Source organism: Manihot esculenta, chromosome 11 (assembly GCF_001659605.2).
Source record: "Manihot esculenta cultivar AM560-2 chromosome 11, M.esculenta_v8, whole genome shotgun sequence".
Taxonomy (NCBI): domain Eukaryota; kingdom Viridiplantae; phylum Streptophyta; class Magnoliopsida; order Malpighiales; family Euphorbiaceae; genus Manihot; species Manihot esculenta.
Window position 1 is genome coordinate 7633890 of NC_035171.2, and position 21775 is coordinate 7655664.

Genomic DNA, 21775 nt, shown 5'->3' on the forward strand with positions numbered 1-21775 from the left:
GTCTCCCGTAGGGGTCGTGGCAGAGATTTTGCGAGAGCGGATGTTCGGAGGGATCACAGATGCTTCAGACTCTCGTCTACTGGCCTTGACTGGCCATTTGGCGGGCTTTACACAGGAGCAAGCAACCTTTCGTTCTTTACCACGGGAGGAGCTCGGAGAGAAGATCAGAGAGATGCTCCTGATGGTAAGTTGCCCCTTTTGCTCTTACTTTGATTCTTTCAATTTCTTTATCCTTATGGGCATTTCCTTTTCGCATTAGGCACTGGGTCTTTCCATGGAGGCAGATGCTCGTGACCTCTCTCTACGAGAGTCTGTCGACCGTAGGATTGAAGAAGCTCGTCGAGATGAGAACCTATCTGCAACCGTTGATGCCCAGGGCAACCTCGCGACAGCTCGAGAACATACTGCGTCTCTCCAGACGGAACTGTATGCAGCTCATGAGGCCTTAAAGAGGGCTGACGGAAAGGTAGCCGATGCAGAGGAGTATGCCAAGTCCGTGGAGACAGAGCTGTTTAACACCCGAAGACTTCTTGAGGAGTCTAATGAGAGGGCAGCTGCAGTTGAGGCTCGTTGCGAGGGGGTTTTGAAGCAGTTGTCTTCTGCAGCGGAGGGCCTTTGCGAGAGAGATGAGGCTGTAAGTCAAAAGGAGGAGATTCAGCGCCAGCTAGAGCAGCTGAAGGTAAAATTGAACTTTTAACACTTTACATGCACGTGAACTGATTTTCACAATTCTATGCTTAATGTAAAGTAAAGAAAAAGTATTGATGAAGCAACATCCAAGGGCGCAGTGGAGGAAGATTACAGAAAAAAGCGATAATAATGAAGTCTCAATTGATAGGTCAATAAGACCATTCCTAAATCAAAACCTTGCAAAAAAATGGATTGGTTATGGGAGAGAGAGGCCTTTGACTGCTCAACCCTCCATGAAGTTTTAACTTCTTATTTATGCAACTAGTTTTTTCCCATCACTATTTCCACTTTTCATATTGCAGTTAATGAAAAGTTTTCCACAATTAGACAAACTCATTGTTTGGTTGGAGGTGAAAATTATTTATGTTTTTTGTTGGCATTTCTTCTTGACTTCCCGGAAAGTCAAAGGTTTTTCTTCTTTTAGTGGAGGGAAAATAACTTACCTACCCCAATCTAGTTAAGTTAGGTCCTGGAAGTGACTTCTTAGGAGGTGACACATTTGAACCAACCAAGACACATTTGAACCAAACAAGGCCTAAAAGAAAAAGTAACCTATAACATTAAAAATAGCCATGTAAATACATATCAGTTGATCAACTAACTACCATCAACTTTCAGTGACTACCATAATTTATCCTTTTCTTTTTGTCTTTGTCCCATACTTTAATATTACACAAAAAATAATGAGGTTCTAAGAGGTTTAAATAATCTTATAGTTGGGCACATTCCAAAAGTTGAAAAAATCCAACTAATTCAAGGATTGCAACCAAACAATGGAAAATAAGTTATTTTCTCAAAATGTTTTTATCAAAAAATGTTTTCTCATATATGCTTTTGGAAAAACAAATAAGCCCAATATAGTAGTAATCTTCTTTTAGTGTTAAATTAACTATGGTGCTAATAGAGCTTGAAGGATGAAGATAGAGAATTTTGCTTTTTCTTTTGACCAGCAATAAGCTAGAAATTGTTAATCCCACTATATCTAATGGAATCATTGACGATCTTTTTGCAATATTTTTATCAGCCTTGGATTCAGTATTTACTGCTTATGCATAGAATGAAAATTAACTATTCTTTTATGCAAATTTTATATAAACATGTGCCTCAATCTTGAAAGGTCCCTTGAACCTAAGCCTAAGGTACCCTAATGCCCTCATGTCCCTCGAACTTTATACAACTATGACTGAGGATAACGATATTAGCCAAAGTACTACGATCCTTTAGAAACAAGTTGCACAACCTTTTAGAAACAAGTTGCATGAAACAAGACGATACCTCTTCAACAATGACCCCCTTAAATACGTTAGGGAACTTTTGAACGATCTTCTCTAAAATATCCACATCAGCTGCATAAAGGTTAGTAACTTCCATTCCAAGCCAAGGTCGGCGGGGTTCCCTAGGCCACAACATTAATCATTAGAATAGCAATGGTTAGATTTTGGTCAGCTGAATACATAAATTGCCCCTATACCGAGGACAGTAAAATTCACCTTTAACAAGACATAATATCTAAAATATAAATCATATGATGGGATAGGATGGAATTTACTACACCTTACAGAACACTTGCCACAAAAAAAAATACACAATATAGACAATGGGAATGACAGACCAACTAATCTCTAGAAAAATATGAACTCTATGCTATCTCATTTATATTGCATTGTAAATTTGTTATGAATATGCATTATCCCTCTATTTGATAGATTCTGATCAAAGTGATTGCAACAAATAAGATCAGTATTTAGCTTGTTATCTCTAATTTGATTTTTTAGTTGCTATTTAAAGTTAAATTTTCAAATTTTTGATTTTAAAAGAAGATAGAAAATATTTTTAATTCAAATGTTCATGCAACGTGAATGTAGCCTTCACTGTAAAGAGACACTTGAAATAATTGAATAAAACATTCAGAAAATATTATTCATCAGTTTATGCGAAACGAGAATTCTCTCAAAAGAGTTCTCAAATTATTTTACAATAGGTTCCTCAAAGAGAAGCATAAACATTAATAAGGGAAGATCAGTCTGGCGAGAGGATAATTATAGACTTGTGTCGTCCTATTCAAGGGCACATAACAACTTCATATCAGAGCCAATCATTATGGCCAATTCAGCGAATCTGAAAGAGAAGTTGAACTCTTTCATACAACAAATCGATGCTCGATAGTCTAGCTGCCTTCCATCCTACTAGTGAGGCTCAATTTTGGTATTACAGATTTGAATGGGAAGAACCTAGATTGACATGGCAAGTGTTCAAGGAGAACTACAATTTACGATTTAGTCCTCCTTTTCATAGCAATCCCTTGGGGGAGTTGGTGAATTTGAAGCAGGTTGGACCAGTAGAAGATTATCACCGCTGATTTCAATCTTTATTGGCAAGAGCAACAACTGTTTGAACTAATCAAAAGTTAACTTTTTTATTGCGGGATTGTCGGAGACTATTCGGCTTAAGGTGGAACTAAAAAACCCTCCCAATTTAGTTACAACAATGAATTTTGCACGAACATTCAAGAAGAAACAACAATTTGGTCTAATGATGACAGCTTACAGGTTTTGAATTTCAAGGGTCTGCACCATCTTCTAGCAATAATGGAGCGTCTTCAATTGTCGAAAGCACCTCAACTCCATTGCTGAACATCGAGCTAAAGGCCTTTGCTACAACTGTGATAAGACATTTTGTCAACCATCAATACAAAAAATTATTTTCGATGGAGATGAAGGATCCAAGGTCTCCTATTATTGAACAAGATGATTGAGGACAAGCTTGAGGATAAGCTTTTTCTCAAAGAAGGGGACAATGTTATGGATCCGCATTATCCTTCTATTTGATAGATTCTGATCAAAGCGGTTGCAACAAATAAGATCGTGTTGTCTCTGATTTGATTTTTTAGTTGCTATCTTTAGTTAAATTTTTAAATTTTAATAAAAGATAGGAAGTATTTTGAATTCAAATGTTGATGCAATTTGGATGTAGCTTTCACCATAAAAAGGCATTTGAGATCATTGAATAAAACATTTAGAAAATATTATTCATCAGTTTATGAGATCCGAAAATTTTTTTCAAACGAGTTCTCAATTAATTTCACAATAGGTCCCTCAAAGAAAAGTAGAAATATTATCAAGGAAAAGTCAGTCGGCGAGTGGAGGAGGATTTTACAGTTAATCGACCTATGACGAGATCCTATTCAAGGGCACATAACAAATTTCTTTCCATAGAAACATCTCATAAAATGTTTAGATTGAATATTAATGGATATCATCTACCCACTTTTGGTTCTTTTATTAGTGTTGACCAGACACATGGAAAATTTTCTAAAATTCCACAGAGTGCATTTAGATATAGCATTAAGGCCAAAGAAGTCCTAAATAAGATAGGTTTAAACTCGTGATTTAGAAATCACGAAAAAGAAGAAGGTTATCTTAAGGTTCTGTAGTTAATTAAAAAAAGGGTGATATATGCACCACATTAGAGTATTTGAGTGCATCAATTAAAAATAAACTAGAGTTATGCTTCAAAAACTAGAAGTTTAGATGAAAAGGCCTTTTAAGATTTGATGGAACTTTTCACACACTATCAGTAGTTACCTCAGGTTCTAAAAGGAAAACTTAAAATAATTGCCAAGTGCATCTCGAAAGGAACTAAAAGGGGAAGAAAAAAAATTACACGTCTAGAAAACAGCGTGCATGTTTTTTTTACCAAATACATCATTGGGGGTAATGTCCATTACCGTTGCTTAATTCCAAATAACTGTCATTAACACTTGTAATTGTTGTTCCCTACAACCCATAAAATGCCTTTTAATAACAGGGCAATAGGTAGCAAACCCCTAAAGAACCTATAAATAACACCATAAAATAACATGACGGCCATTCTCTAAAACCATAATTATATAAGAAACCTTGTGTCTCTTTTATAAATATTTTGAAATGTCTCCAAATGCGAGACATGAGGTACCTTTTACTATTTGCTTTAATAAAATGATAAGAACAAAAAGAGAAGAGATTTAAACGTAACAAACACATGCATTATTCATTTGACAGCAAAATGATAGCTAGAAAGGTTTGGTGCATACCCACATCTCTTGTAGTGCTCCCACCATTTGGAAGCTACATTAATTGGCAAAAAAGGAGTAAAACCCATATCATGAAAACAGATTCCCATAACTTCCCCATAATAGTTGATAAATGAGCCCCCAATGCCACACTACAAAAGAAAATATGTGTTACAACGGAAACACAAGACCTTATTCATTATAAATAAAATGTATACCAGTTTCACCACATATGTTGACACGTGATCTATCACCTTAGTAAAACCAAACTTCAATGCGCCTTACCAAATGAATATAAGCAAAAGGAAAACCCACAAAGTAAAGCAAAGTAGAGAGGTAAGGGACGAAGGGGGGAGAGGAAATTACTCTTGTGATTTGGCAGTTCACCCTCAACAGCTCTTTACAATCATATTCACAGCGATCGAGACTAAAAGAAAATAAAAATAATGTTAGTAATTAAGATAGCAATTAGGTATAGTCATATTGGAAATACAGTTACACTATATAATAGCTCATAATAGAGAAAGTGCATTTGTCCAACATATAATTAAATTAAACAGTAGAGTTAATCTATATTGCTTTACCTGAATTCACCAGCGGTAGCCATGACATCATATGGCTTTATAAAATAACGTCCAACCGCAATTAATGTATCCCCAGGGATGAGATTAAATGATTTTGAATGTGGGCGAAGCTGAAAAGGTTTTTCTTCACGAATGTAAAGCTGATTGGGATCAACTGAGATAGAATCATCCAAATGTGCCAAGCATGCAGTTGGGAGTGGAGCATCTGATTCTGACTGGATCTTTAAGGCAGCAATATTATAGTGGAAATCAAATGGTAAGATTTGACAATCAAATGAATGACCATTTGATAGGTGTGCAACAACCTAAAAAAAGTAGCATACAGTTATAAACTCAGAGCATCAGATTGCACAGAACATAAATGGCAGTATCACTGATCAAGAATGGAAAATATGGTAAAAAAAGCCACCTTTACATCATCTGCTACTGAATTTCTGCCCATACGACACCTAATGAGAGTAGCAGAAGTTAATATAACACCACTGTTACCATCACTTTCTATAATAGTTCCAGAACCTTGAAATATCTCCTCCTTCCCTGTGTAGATAAATGTATAGGATACAGCACAAACTAAGATAATTAGAAAAGAAAAAAAATATTAAAAAAAGAAAAAATAGGCAAGCAATCAGGAAAAAAACCCAATATAAGCAATCAGAAAAGTAAAGCATAAATTATTAAAAAAATAAATAAATGGATTACCTGAATAAGATATTAGACCAACAATAGATGGAGAAGCTTTCAAAACAGCTCTCTTGGAATACTGATCAAGCACAATTTAGCCACATTTTTATCATAATTATTATTGTTTATTTACACATTTTTTTGGTTAATTTATGGTTTTTATCTTGTTTTTACAGAAAAGGAAGAATTTGAAAAATTGGAGAAAAAGTGCAAAAAATTGACAGAAAAGTGATTGGGTCAGAGATTTGCCCAGTGATCTGCCCAGATCAAGCTGAAGCAGAAACCTGGAGGCAACAGGCAGAAGTGATATGTGCAGTGATTTGCCCAAGACACTCGAAGAAACTGGGCAAATCACTCACAGAGGCAGAGAAGACTGACTCACAGAAAAGTGATTGGGTCAGTGATTTGCCCAAAACACTCAAATCACCAGGCAAATCACTTTGACAGCAGAAACTGACAAAAGAGCGGGAAATTGGGCAGAAAACAGAAATCCGAATTTTCAGAAGTCCAAATCCAACCCAATCACTACCAACATAAAACCAAGAGCCACGAAAGAGCTTCTCATCCAAGGAATTCCAATTGCAATTAAATTCAACATCATAAGAGGAGTCAAACACCAAATCAAAAAGGGATTTTGAAACCCTAGATGGATGAAATTCTGCAGCTATAAAAGGAGAGCCTCCAAACCAGCAAAGGCATCTTTTGATCAGCTATTGAGCCTCCTCTTCCTCTCGCCAGAAACTCTGCAGCTCTTCCCTTTTCTTTTCTTTTTCATCTTTTGTGTATTTTAGTCACCATGAGTGGCTAAATTCATTCTTTTCTAGTTGAAGTTGAGAATATTCAGATTTGTGATGAATTGGGAGGTTTAATACTCCATTGTTGAACTCTTGTTTGTTTCACTATTTATGCAATCTGATCTTTTCCATAATTATTACTTTGCTTTTAGAATCAATAAGGGCCCATTGCTTTTAAATTGCTTAGGTGATAAATTGTTTGAATGATTTAGGTCCATAATTGCTTAAATTGTTTGAACATAAATATAATCAGTTGCATAACCTAGCATTGACCACGCGGTTGGCAAGGATAGAATTGGGTTTCTCTAAGTCTTAATGCGATCAATGGTTGTTCGATGCTAAATGCCCCAATGACGTTCCTTGGCAACTTGTTGATCAGTGTTTGATTAGCGAACGTTTCCTAATCGAACTAGAACTAAGGAGGAATTTGGATTGTGAGAAGCGTCTTCCATAACCAAAATTGATTTATTGAAATCAAATAGGAGTCTTTAATAATCAATGATCAATTCTGAACAAACTGAATTAGGCTCACACTTCAGCTAGAATCTCTTTCCCATTGATATTCTCACTTATTTAAATTACTGTTCTCTTTTGCTTTTAGATTTTAATTCATCAAAACAAACCCCCCTCTTTTACTTATTCGTTATTACTTGCCTTAGTCATTATTATGAAGATACTTGGTGTCAATTCCCTGTGGTTCGACCCTATTGCCACTATTTACAAGTTTATTGTTGATTGTTTAATAGGTTTATTTTTGACGGCTTCGACAACCGCTTATCAAAAATTGGCGCCGTTGCCGGGGAATTGATTTAAACTAACGTATTTTCCCTATATGACCAGGTCTGGCCGTAAAGACACTCTTCTTTACGACCCTGAGATTGAGAAAACTGCCAAGCACTTAAGGAAGCAAGCAAATTTGAGGAACCAAGCCTCAAAAGCATATTCATCAGCAACACCATCTCACAGAGCTGTTGTTATACCTGCTGATTTTTCTGCACCAGCAAATTCACCTACCTCTGCACCAGCTGAAGCACTTGCTGTCACATCTGCCCCTGCTGCAGAAATTTTTGCACCAGCAGACTCTCCTACAGCCACTACTGCATTTGAACCTGATACCCGATTCCAGGTTATGGCAGAAAATCCAGCAATGGCAGCACCACATGCTGCACATGTAGAAGCTGAAATACAAGCTGGAAACGCGCCCATCCAAGCACCCCAGCCACGGGAAAGAACTCTCGGAGAGTTAGCTGAACCAACAGGAGATCAAGCACCCTTATGCATTGAATATCCCCTATTGACAGCACCATTCGAGCTAAGGACAGGACTGATTCATCTCCTTCCTAAATTCAGAGGCCTAGAAAATGAAGATCCTCACAAGCATTTGAAGGCATTCCACGTTGTGTGCTCAACCATGAGACCCCAAGGCATTCCAGAAGACGATATCAAGCTTAGAGCCTTCCCTTTTTCCCTTGAAGACTATGCCAAAGAATGGCTATTCTACTTGCCACCCGGATCCATCACATCATGGGCTGATATGGTAAGAGCATTCTTGAGAAAATTCTTTCCAACCTCAAAAGCCATAGGCATCCGTCGAGAAATAAGTGGCATAAAGCAAAAGCACTCTGAAGGCTTGTATGAGTACTGGGAAAGGTTCAAAAAGTTGTGCACAAGCTGCCCTCGGCATGATATTTCTGACCAATCTCTCATTGAGTACTTCTATGGAGGTTTGCTACCCTCAGAGAGAAAATTTATTGACGCAGCCTGTGGAAGAACAATTGAAAAAAAATCACCTCGAGAGATGAGGGACTTAATTTCCTCCATGGCTGCAGCTTCTCAACAATTTGGAGACCAAGAGCTGCCAACAAGGAATGTAAATGAGGTGAGTAATTCCATTTTATCATCCCAACTTTCTGAACTCACCAATGCTGTCCGTAGCCTTGTTGTGAGTCAAACCCAACAAGTCCAGCAGATTCAGCAGCCCAAGACATGTGGAATATGTGCCAACAACCACCCAACTGATCTATGTCCTTCCCTTCAAGAGGAGGACCAGCAAGTCAATGCTGTTGGAGGCTTCAATGGGCAAAGAAGGTATGATCCTTATGCAAATACTTATAATCCAGGCTGGAGGGACCATCCAAATTTCAGTTATGCAAGGGGAAACCAATACCCAAGCTACCAGCAAAGGAACCAAGCTCAAGCTGCACCTCAGAACTCCAATGAATCTCTTGAAGAGATTGTGAAGAATTTAGCAAGTACCGTGCAAAATCTTGAGAAACAAGTGAGCCAAATGGCCACTTCAATGAGCAAATATGAGTCTCAAGGGAAGCTACCCTCCCAAACTGAGATAAATCCAAGGCAAAATGCTAGTGCCATCACATTGAGGAGTGGAAAGGACAATAGGGCTGAAAAATTGCAAAAACAGGGCATGGAAGAAATTCTGCCAGAAAGTGATCAGGGCAGTGATTTGCCCAATTCACTAGTAGAAACTGACCCGATCGCTGGTCAAACTGAGCTGTCCAGCAGTGATCTGCCCAAACCACCAGAGAAGGCAGAAAGTGATTTGCCCAAATCACCAGAGAAGGCAGAATCCAGTCAAAGGCAGAAACAGCAACCAGCAGAGAGATTCAAGGTACCTCCTCCCTTCCCAAAGAGATTTGCAAGGTCCCAAAAGGAGAAAGAAGAAAAAGAGATACTTGAGACACTCCACAAGGTGGAAATCAACATTCCCCTACTTGATGCTGTGAAGCAAATTCCAAGGTATGCCAAGTTTCTCAAAGAGCTATGCACCAACTGAAGGAAACTTGCTGAACGTGAAAAGGTAAGTGTGGGGGAGTGTGTTTCAGCTGTCATCCAAAGGAAACTTCCAACCAAATGCAAGGATAGAGGAATGTTCGCGGTTTCATGCAAAATAGGCAATGTGGGAATAAAGAAGGCCATGTGCAACCTTGGAGCTTCAATAAATGTCATGCCTCTTTCCATTTTTAACTTGTTGAATGCAGGTACACTCAAGGGCACCAGCATTATGATCCAACTAGCTGACCGATCCGTTGTCTACCCCAAGGGAGTGCTAGAAGATGTGTTGGTGCAAGTGGACCAATTAGTCTTTCCAGCAGATTTTTATGTTATTGACATGGAGGGAGACAAGAGCAACACCACCTCTGATATCTTACTTGGAAGACCATTCTTGAGTACAGCAAGAACAAAAATTGATGTGCATGATGGCACATTGACTATGGAGTTTGAAGGGGAAGTTATCAAATTTAATGTTTATGATGCCATGAAATTCCCCAATGATGTTTCTCCTGTTTATGGCCTTGATGTTATTGATGATCTAAGTCAAGAATTTTTTGATTTTGAACAAGAAAATTTACTTTATGATGGCCTTTGCAGGAAAGGAGAAGTGGACAGCAACATCACTGAAGCAGAAAAAACAGCAGACTGCTGTAACTTGCTGGATATGGGTGATTTGCCCAGTGATTTGCCCACAACACCAGATAATCTGCTCAAATCACAGACCAAATCACTGGAGCAGACAGACTTGACAGAGAGTGATTTGCCCACATCACCAGATAATCTGCTCAAATCACAGCCCAAATCAGACAGCAAACAGACAGAAAACCAGCAGACAGAGGAAGCACCAGATCTGAAACCCTTGCCTAGCCACCTCAAATATGCCTACTTGGGAGCTGGAAATACACTTCCAGTAATTATTTCCAACCAGCTCAGCCAAGAAGAAGAAGGAAAGCTCCTTGATCTGTTGAGAAAGCACAAGAAAGCAATTGGGTGGACCTTGGAGGACATAAAGGGTATCTCACCATCAACATGCATGCATAGGATTCTCATGGAGGATGAGTGCAAACCTGTTCGTGAGGCACAAAGAAGGCTGAATCCACCAATGATGGAGGTTGTGAAGAAGGAGATAGTGAAACTCCTAGATATTGGGGTCATCTACCCCATTTCAGACAGTAAATGGGTGAGTCCCATTCATGTGGTACCAAAGAAGACTGGGATTACCATTATCCCTAATTTTGAAGGAGAGCTAGTACCCACTCGTGTGCAAAATGGGTGGAGAGTTTGCATGGACTACAAGAAGCTCAACATAGCCACAAGGAAGGACCACTTTCCCTTGCCATTCATGGATCAAATGCTTGAAAGACTTGCTGGAAAAAGTCATTACTGCCTCCTAGATGGATATTCGGGATTTTATCAAATTCCCGTTGCACCTGAAGATCAAGAGAAGACCACTTTCATATGCCCATTTGGCACTTTCGCATTTAGGAGGATGCCCTTCGGTCTTTGCAATGCACCAGCCACTTTCCAAAGGTGCATGATGAGCATTTTTTCTGACTATGTGGAGAAGATCATTGAAGTCTTCATGGATGACTTTACGGTGTATGGCAACTCATTCCATGAATGCCTAGCCAACTTGGAGAAGATACTTCAAAGGTGTTTGGAGACAAACTTGGTTCTCAATTATGAGAAGTGCCACTTCATGGTCAGCCATGGCTTAATCTTGGGCCATATTGTTTCAGCAAAAGGGATTGAGGTAGACAAAGCCAAAATTGACACCATTAAAAATCTGCCCTATCCAACCAGCATTAGGGAGATTAGATCATTCCTTGGACATGCTGGTTTTTATAGGAGGTTCATCAAGGATTTTTCCAAGATAACTCAGCCTTTGTGCAGGTTATTACAGCAAGATATCCCATTTGAATTTGATGACAACTGCAAAACAACCTTTGATTTGATCAAATCACTGCTAATTTCTGCCCCAGTCATCCAGCCACCTGATTGGACCCTTCCATTTGAGATCATGTGTGATGCCAACAACTTTGCTGTAGGAGCGGTATTGGGACAGCGTAAAGGTAACTCTCCTCATGTCATTCACTATGCCTCACGCACCCTAGATGCTGCACAATGCAATTATTCAACCACGGAAAAAGAGTTGCTGGCTGTTGTCTTTGCATTGGAGAAATTTCGGTCCTATCTACTTGGGACCAAGGTGATCATATACTCAGACCATGCTGCATTGAGGTATTTAATCAAGAAAAAAGAGTCCAAACTAAGGCTAGTACGTTGGATATTATTGCTACAAGAGTTTGACTTGGAGATTCGTGACAAGAAGGGAAAAGAGAATCTTGTGGCTGATCACCTCAGCAGAATTCTGACCGAGATGGAGACATGCCCCATCAATGAGACCTTCCCTGATGAGCACCTCTTTGCTGTCCAAGAAGAGGAACCATGGTATGCTGATATTGTTAATTTCCTTGCCACAGGTGATTTGCCCACTGATTTACCCAAACACATGAGAGACAAGATCAAGAAAGATGCAAGGTATTATGTGTGGGATGAGCCTTACCTATGGAAGCATTATGCAGATCAAGTAATCCGAAGATGCATCCCAAATCATGAGATTTCTTCTGTCTTAACTTTTTGCCACTCTTACAGTTGTGGGGGACATTTTGGGCCACGCAAGACAGCCTTGAAAATACTTGAAAGTGGGTTATTTTGGCCTAACCTCTTCAGAGATTCTTATTTATTTTGTAGGTCATGTGCAAGATGCCAACAAACGGGAAACCTTGGCAACCGAAGTGAAATGCCACAAGCACCCATCATGGTGTGTGAAATCTTTGACATATGGGGCATTGACTTCATGGGACCATTCCCACCTTCCTTTGGAAACACCTACATACTTCTTGCTGTGGATTATGTGTCCAAGTGGATTGAAGCCAAAGCAACAAGGGCTGATGATGCAAAAACAGTGTGTGAATTTGTAAAATCCCACATTTTCTCAAGATTTGGTCTGCCCAAAGCCATTATCAGTGACCGAGGCACTCATTTTTGCAACAAGGTAGTAGGAACTCTCCTCAAGAAGCACCATGTCATCCATAGAACCTCTACTGCCTATCACCCTCAAACAAATGGGTTGGCTGAAGTGTCAAATAGGGAGATCAAGTCCATCTTGGAGAAAACAGTCTGCCCAAGTCGCAAGGACTGGAGTGTGCGCCTAAATGATGCTTTATGGGCATATAGAACAGCATATAAAACTCCAATTGGGATGTCTCCATATAGGCTGATTTATGGGAAAGCATGCCATCTACCTATGGAACTTGAACACAAAGCCTATTGGGTTGTGAAGAGCTGCAATCTTAATGAAAAAGAGGCTGGAGTTCACAGAAAATTGCAAATCCAAGAGCTTGAAGAGATTCGGCGTGATGCATATGAAGCTTCATGGGATTATAAAGCTTCATGGGATTATAAAGCAAGAACCAAAGCCTTCCATGATAAAAACATCTCCAGAAAACCTTCCAGGTTGGTGATAAGGTTTTGCTTTTTGATTCCAGGTTCAAATTATTCCCTGGAAAACTTCGGTCAAGGTGGATTGGACCATTCTTGGTTGAACATGTCTTTCCACATGGAGCTGTTGACATACGGAGTCCACAAACAAGCAAAGTTTTCAAAGTTAATGGGCATCGTTTGAAGAGATTCTATGAAGGTTTTACTGTCCATGTTGTGGAGGAGGTTCCCTTGGATCCCCCTTCCCAAGACTGCTGAGCAAGACACTGAAGTCCAGCCCACGACAGAAAATAGGGCGCTACTGGGAGGCAGCCCAGAGGCAATGATTTGCCCAGTGATTTGCCCACTGCTTGCCCAAATTCCCTGGCAAATCGACTGAATGTACCATAGTCACAAGTGATCGGGGCAGTGATTTGCCCATTTGCCCAGATAATTTAACCAGATCACCGGGCCAATCGCAAAATCAAGCACATCATCAGAAAAGGGCGTGAACAGTACCAGCCCAGCAATTGCAAAGGAGAAGCGATCTGGCCAAGTGCTTTGCCCAATTGCCCAGATAATTTGCCCAAATCACTGGTCAAATCACCCTGTCAAGAATCCAGAGGGCCAGCATTAAATGATCAGGGCAGTTCACATACCCAAATCACTTTAAGTAGTCTTTTCTTATATTTTTTACTTTTTACGCAATTTACTGCTTTTATCTCTTCTTCTTCTTCAAGATTTCTCTCCTCCGACCACCACTCACCCACCGGCAAACTCAAGACCACCATGGTCCGAATTAAGATGAAGGCCACCGGCGGACCGTTCATGTGGAAGAAACTAGGGCTGCCGAAACCCATCCCCTCTGACAGTGACGATGAAGCGTGGGACACCACTCCACCAGCCACCACCAGCACCGAAACGCCACCGGCTACTGAACCAGCGACCGGACGCACCGACTCACCGGCCGTCTAGACATATCGCCGGCAAAAGAAACGGCAAAGAACGCCGCCACCACCATCCACAATAGCCCCAACGGCAAACCCTGCCGGCGAAATGCTACCTGAAGCCACCACTTCCTCCGGCCACGACCAGAAACGGCCAAGAACACAGTCGCCACCTCCACCGCCGAGATCAGAGCCAGAGCCAGAACACACCATTGCCATACATTCCGCAGGACACAAAGAAAGTGGTACGCCCAGAAATTTCACCAGCAATATGCCAAGTGATGTGCCCACTGATGCACCCAGCGATGTGCCCACTGATGCGCCCACGGACTTGCCAAGTGATATGCCCAGCGATGTGCCCAGCGACACACTCAGTGATATGCCCAGTAATCTGCCCAGTGATTTGCCCAAGCCAGCATACCCTGATCACATCGTTCAAGCATTGACATTCAACAAAATTTCTTAGCGCACCAGGCTGATCAAAATTTCATCTCTACCATATCACTCAGGTAAGTATATCCACCATGGCACACTTGGAGCACTGAGACTCCATTCCCAGGTACGTTCCCTCATATCTGCTATTGGCTGGGACACCTTTTTCTTCCTGCGCATGCCCTCTTTCCTTGAACTCACACATGAGTTCTTCACCACATTTTATTTTGATAAACCTGCCATGCATAACCTACACACACCAGGCACTATTGGATTTAGGTTATTGGGGAAGCGATTTCGCTTATCCCTGCAGGAATTCGGAATTGCCATGGGCTGTGAATGCCCTCAGTCCACCTAGGACTTCCCTGCTGAGTTTGATCCAAGCTCTGTGTACTTGGAATTAAGCGATAATCCACCAGACTCATACTCACCCACCAGGTCCAAGGACCTATACCTCAGAAACCCCAGCCTGAAATACCTCCATAGATTTCTGGCTTATACATTTTTTGGGAGGAAGGATGCTTCCAACATCCTGACCAGAACTGAGTTATATACCTTTGGTGCATGAACACACACAGGAAAATACATCTTGGATACTGGGTTGCCACCCAACTATCCAGCATCATTCAGTATAACAGGCCACTGATTTTTGGCCCCTTGATCACTGCCATTGCAGTGAATCTCAAATTATTGCACCCAACACATATTGACCTTTCCCCCACTTCCAAGACAACCCCCTTGGACCTACGCACATTAGATGACATGGGGTTGCTTTGCAAAGTGGGGGACATTTTTTCAATTTCACCTGCAGGTCCAGTAACACCACGCCATGAGCGCATTTTCAGGAGGAAGAAAGCCAAAAGCATCAGCACCCAGCACCCAGCCTCCACAGCAGAACCAGTAGATGGGTCAACACAGGCAATAGGGCAGGAACCAGCAAACGAGCCACCTCCAGCAGCCCCCCAGCAGGATGCTCCTCAGCCACCTGAAGACGAAGCCCCCAACCAGACAGTAGAGGCTCGTCTCAGTAGGATTGAGGACCGAATGCAAAGGATGAAGCACTTGTTGAACCTGCTGGTGGACCATTTTCTGCCCCAGCACCGTGACAGATAGCGATTTGCCCAGTGATTTGCCCAGTGCTTGCCCAAGTCACTGGTCAAATCACCCACAGGCCAGGAAGTCTCTTTCCCTTTTCTCCTTCATTTCTCTATACATATATTCAAACATTGAGGACAATATTTGGGCTAGGTGTGGGGGTACTGGAGAGTATTTATTCACTGATCACACCATCTTTTGATTTCTTTTTGATTTCTTTTTGTTTCTTTTTGTTTCTTTTTCTTTTTGCATTATTCTTACCCCTTTTTGCACACACCAGAATTTACAGAATTTTGTCTTAGCTTTTGCTCTACTCAACATAGATAACAAGGTTAAAAGAGTTTCCTTATCTCATGACCCCATTGATCTGCCACCCCTTTAAGCCTAAATTGAATCATTCAAAATATGTTACCTTCACTTAGGGAGTTTTTCTCTTGAATTGAATCCTCAAATTTGCTAAGGTCAAGGGAAATAAAAATACAAATACATGCAAACACAAAGTTAGTGTAACTCCCTAAGAGCTGATTTGCCCAAACTATCATGAAAAACCAGCATAAAGCACAAATCGTAAACCTGTTCCAATGGTCTAAGACTATGAACTAAGCCTAATAGCCACTTGGAGAAGTGACTGACTGAGTAACCGGGGGTGTATCACCCATGTACACAATCGCGTAAAAAGGTCAGTAACTTTTTCAAACAAATAAGTTTCGATGGTCTAGACTATGAACAGAGCTAGTAGCCACTTGAACAAGTGACTAACTGAGTAACCGAGGGTGTATCACCCATGTACACAATCGCGTAAAAAGGTTAGTGACTTTTTCAGGCAAGGATAAGAATAAGTGCTGCTGAAAATAAAAATAAAAATTAAATAAAAAGGAGAAAGAGAGAAGGTGGCAAGTCACTCCTAGGGGGTTGCATTAAACCTAACATAAAGGAATAAGCACGATTGAGTCAAAAACCTTTCTCTTGACCATGGTAGGTGAAAGGAAACAAGGAAAGGAGGGGATGACCTTAGTGCATGTACTCTATACTGTGATAATTCAGATTAGGAGTCTAGGGGAGGCTGATTAAGTGGTACTTAAGGAAAAAGGGCTTGATTGGCTAAGTTATTTGTTGCTTGAGGACAAGCAAAAAGCTAGGTGTGGGGGTATTTGATCAAGCACAATTTAGCCACATTTTTATCATAATTATTATTGTTTATTTACACATTTTTTTGGTTAATTTATGGTTTTTATCTTGTTTTTACAGAAAAGGAAGAATTTGGAAAATTGGAGAAAAAGTGCAGAAAATTGACAGAAAAGTGATTGGGTCAGAGATTTGCCCAGTGATCTGCCCAGATCAAGCTGAAGCAGAAACCTGGAGGCAACAGGCAGAAGTGATATGGACAGTGATTTGCCCAAGACACTCGAAGAAACTGGGCAAATCACTCGCAGAGGCAGAGAGGACTGACTCACAGAAAAGTGATTGGGTCAGTGATTTGCCCAAAACACTCAAATCACCAGGCAAATCACTTTGACAGCAGAAACTGACAGAAGAGCGAGAAATTGGGCAGAAAACAGAAATCCGAATTTTTAGAAGTCCAAATCCAACCCAATCACTAACAACATAAAACCAAGAGCCACGAAAGAGCTTCTCATCCAAGGAATTCCAATTGCAATTAAATTCAACATCATAAGAGGAGTCAAACACCAAATCAAAAAGGGATTTTGAAACCCTAGATGGATGAAATTCTGCAGCTATAAAATGAGAGCCTCCAAACCAGCAAAGGCATCTTCTGATCAGCTATTGAGCCTCCTCTTCCTCTCGCCAGAAACTCTGCAGCTCTTCCCTTTTCTTTTCTTTTTCATCTTTTGTGTATTTTAGTCACCATGAGTGGCTAAATTCATTCTTTTCTAGTTGAAGTTGAGAATATTCAGATTTGTGATGAATTGGGAGGTTTAATACTCCATTGTTGAACTCTTGTTTGTTTCAATATTTATGCAATCTGATCTTTTCCATAATTATTACTTTGCTTTTAGAATCAATAAGGGCCCATTGCTTTTAAATTGCTTAGGTGATAAATTGTTTGAATGATTTAGGTCCGTAATTGCTTAAATTGTTTGAACATAAATATAATCAGTTGCATAACCTAGCCTTGACCACGCGGTTGGCAAGGATAGAATTGGGTTTCTCTAAGTCTTAATGCGATCAATGGTTGTTCGATGCTAAATGCCCCAAGGACGTTCCTTGGCAACTTGTTGATCAGTGTTTGATTAGCGAATGTTTCCTAATCGAACTAGAACTAAGGAGGAATTTGGATTGTGAGAAGCGTCTTCCACAACCAAAACTGATTTATTGGAATCAAATAGGAGTCTTTAATAATCAATGATCAATTCTGAACAAACTGAATTAGACTCACACTTCAGCTAGAATCTCTTTCCCATTGATATTCTCACTTATTTAAATTACTGTTCTCTTTTGCTTTTAGATTTTAATTCATCAAAACAAACCCCCCTCTTTTACTTATTCGTTATTACTTGCCTTAATCATTATTAGGAAGATACTTGGTATCAATTCCCTGTGGTTCGACCCTATTGCCACTATCTACAAGTTTATTGTTGATTGTTTAATAGGTTTATTTTTTACGGCTTCGACAACCGCTTATCAAAAATACATATCCAAACATATGTTATGTTTAACCAAAAGTGCAGCAAACTTGGGACGCTTCAAAGCATGGTTCATTAAGTAATTCATATCATCAAAGGCTATGCAGACAAAACAAGTGAATTCATAAAGAGAAAAGTTAGAAAGTAGAAGCAAAACAAGTATAATAAAATGCAAAGAAACTTATAAAAAACCTACTAATTGATGCTTCCTTTGGATCCCTCTGCCATGGGTTAGGACTTGCAAGCTTTCTCTTCTTGCTTTCAAAATCCATAATTTATGTGTATGTTGCTTTTACCTTTCTCTGCACAATCACAAATCTATATGCTAATATTACCAGTTATTTCTAGTATCTCCGACGGCCGAAGAAGCCGAACAGACTCTATGGTTCAGTCCCAGAGAAGCACACATGTAATTCAGAATATTGAAAATGCATTCTTGATTTTTTTTTTTTCTAATTTAGCTTCATTGAAATCCCAACAAATAAAAATTCAATTTCAATATCAAATAAATATGGCTGAATGACCTTAAAAAGTTAGAAGAATTATAGCATAAACCTGAACCTTATATGATACTCAAAATTAACAACACCCTAATTAACAAGCACCAATTAAGAAGACAATGGAAGAATGCAGAATCTGCAATCTGCAGCAGAATGCAAATGTTATTCTCTAAAAGAACTAATTTAAGAGTTATTTGTTATTTTTCAGGAAGTACCAATCTAAAAATATAATTGAACTTTGGTAAAATTTTAATCTAAAAATACTGACTTATGTGATTTTACTTTGATTTTGAATCTAATGAACTTTGAGCTTTCATTTATAAACTTTCATCTCACAAATACACCTATATTTATAAACTTTGATTTTGAAAATGCATTCTTGACAATGGGTCCACTTCTAGGGCTGAAATTTCTCAGTTGAAGGTTTCTATAGGTAGATCTTTCCGGACAAGGAGAGTTTTCTGTATCTCTAATTTATTTAGTATAGTATAAAAAAATCCTTCATTAACAATTCAAAGGGAGAAATTAAAGATTTGGTAAACCAGCTCAGTTATATTTACCTATTTGAAATTGGATGAATAATAAAGGAACCCATTATTTTTTAACAAAATCAAGCCCATTACAATGTAACCCATATTTCTATCCCAATTGACGTCTTAAACAAGATTGAAGAAGAATGAAATAGGATTAAAGAAAAACATCTATAGAAAGCCTCATAGAAACCTAACCCATGCCTCAGAAACTAACAAAGTAGAAACAAGAAACTTAAATAGATGAATGAGAAATCAAAGGCTTAGTGATCCCTTGCAGACTACCCGCCGAAATCACTTGCTTAAGACTCACCAAATAATTTCCTGCAAGGAGAGGTTTGTGCATTTAGAACAACTAGAAATTATCAAGGAAAATCTGACCCATGCCTTAGGAACCATCAAAGTAGAAATCAGAAACTTAAATAGATAAATGAAAAATCAGAGGCTTAAGACTCACCAAATAATGGATCTTTCTCGCAACTTACTTTTTGGTTCCATACCTGCATGCTTTAGTAACATTTCTTTTGGCAATAATATATCATTTGGGATGATGGAAGAAGTTAATATTATGGGTTTCAATCCGAGTGCTCCCGATAAAATCGCTCTTAATCTCCATTTGCCATGGGTAGATTGGGGTTCTTCAGAAATTGTGGAAGTGGAATTTGCAACGAAATATAGATACAACTCCTACAAGGGTGATATTATAAACTCAATGGCAGGAATAGATCTATCGTGCAATGAGTTAAGTGGCAGCATTCCTCAAGAAATTGGAGACCTGCATGAAATTCGATCATTGAATTTGTCTCACAATCATATAACAGGATCTATACCATTCAGTTTTTCAAATCTAAGGAGTTTAGAGAGCTTAGATCTTGGCAACAATAATTTGAGTGGTGAAATCCCCAGTGAACTAGTTGCGCTGACCTTTTTGGAAACTTTCAATGTTTCATACAACAATTTATCAGGTAGAGTTCCTAATGGAGCGCAATTTGGAACTTTCGATGAAAACAATTACAGAGGTAATCCTGGTCTCTGTGGAGAACCCATTCATAAGAGCTGCAAAAGTGATGAAGCTCCACAAACACCGCCACCATCTGCTGATGTAGAAGAGGAAGATGAAGGGGGTATTGATATGGTGTGGTTCTATTGGAGTTTCAGTGGAGCCTATGTCACAATCCTATTGGTGTTGGCAGCAATCCTCCGCATCAACGGGCATTGGCGCATGTTGTGGTTTTATTATGTTGATGTTTGTATTTATTCAATTTCCATTTGGGTTTGTCAGAACTGATTTCAAGCAATAGTCTGACGGAAAGACACATTGTAATACAATATATATACATTTGGTTTTAATGTTGATGTTGCCCTTATTTTGCTTCTGGAAGAATTTGGATTCTAAGGATGATGGGGAGATTTTAAAGCGAATTGCGATTTTGGGTACGAGTCTAATAGTAGTGGACGTGAATAAGGGTTTGGAGCCAGCGATTTGCTTGAATTTCAATACCTCGATGCAATGAAGCATTGTAACATGAATGAATTTCAGCTTGGAACGCATTTTATTTGGCTATTTTTTAAACGTTAAATACTATTAGATAGATTATTTTTTATTGACATTGGAAGCACATCACATTATGACAAGATAACATTTCACTTTTTAATGAATTGTTCATTTATTTGATGTTTATATATGGAAAAATCTCCCACTTAATTATCTTCATTAGTAACATAGCAACAATTGCTTTGTCTTTCGGATGGATTCTTATATTTTTACTCCCTATTGCTCTTCAACTATGTTTTATTTATTATTATTATTATAAGGGCAACCAAGAGAGAGAGAGTGAAGTTCGATTTCTGTCCCTGACAAGATTTAAGAAATGCCATGGGTCATCTAGACTCAACGTCCTTAGCCAATCTTTTCCATTTCTTGCTCTTCTATTTTTCCTTTTCAATGTCCATCCGTATATAGTTAAGTTGAAATTAGATCACTTAATTAAGCGATGAAAATCAATTAATAATTTTTAGCTCAAATTAAATTTGAAATTTTTAAGATGATAGACCTAAACCCTTTCTCTCTTAACTTTTTATTAAAAATATTGAAATTAGCAATATAATTTCTCAAAATTTAATATATTTTTAACCGTAAATTTTAAAAAATAATAAAAATTATATAATTTTAAACTGAATCAAAATTAAACAGAAATTATTAAAAATTAATCTTCAGTTGGTTTAAAATATGAATTCATCGTCAAAATAAGTTAGCCCATAAATAAAAAATTTAAATAAAAAATAAGAATTTATGGATCCACTTTGAAAATTTGAATATGATATTTTACTCCAAAGGCTTATTAAATTTATTTCTTTAAACTTATTTTATATTTTTTAAATTTGAAAGCCTTATTTGTATCTCAAAATATTAAAAATTTTATTTGTCTATTGACTAAGCTTTAAGGGTTTAAAAAAACTTTATGCTAAAAAAAATAATTAAACCAATTATTTATTGTGATAGATGTGATGGTAGACTAATGAATAAAATAAGGAGAGGAGTTGTAGAAT

At 38.8% G+C, this 21775-nt stretch overlaps 2 protein-coding genes across 2 annotated transcripts; one reads left to right on the top strand and one right to left on the bottom strand.

The window, feature by feature from the left end:
• Positions 1-811: 811 nt before the first annotated feature.
• LOC122725153 (putative protease Do-like 14) lies at positions 812-19527 on the bottom strand. The gene is made up of 8 exons (XM_043962064.1): positions 18392-19527; positions 18200-18294; positions 6025-6082; positions 5735-5862; positions 5326-5630; positions 5108-5168; positions 4763-4893; positions 812-2086 (listed from the first exon to the last, which is right to left on the bottom strand). The coding sequence occupies exons 1-8, from the start codon at positions 18465-18467 to the stop codon at positions 1825-1827; spliced, it is 1116 nt and encodes a 371-aa protein (XP_043817999.1). The 5' UTR covers positions 18468-19527; the 3' UTR covers positions 812-1824.
• Positions 19528-19688: 161 nt separating this feature from the next.
• On the top strand, positions 19689-20739 carry LOC110607936 (receptor-like protein 1). Its single transcript, XM_021747109.1, has 2 exons — positions 19689-20498; positions 20608-20739. The coding sequence occupies exons 1-2, from the start codon at positions 19689-19691 to the stop codon at positions 20737-20739; spliced, it is 942 nt and encodes a 313-aa protein (XP_021602801.1).
• Positions 20740-21775: the final 1036 nt, after the last annotated feature.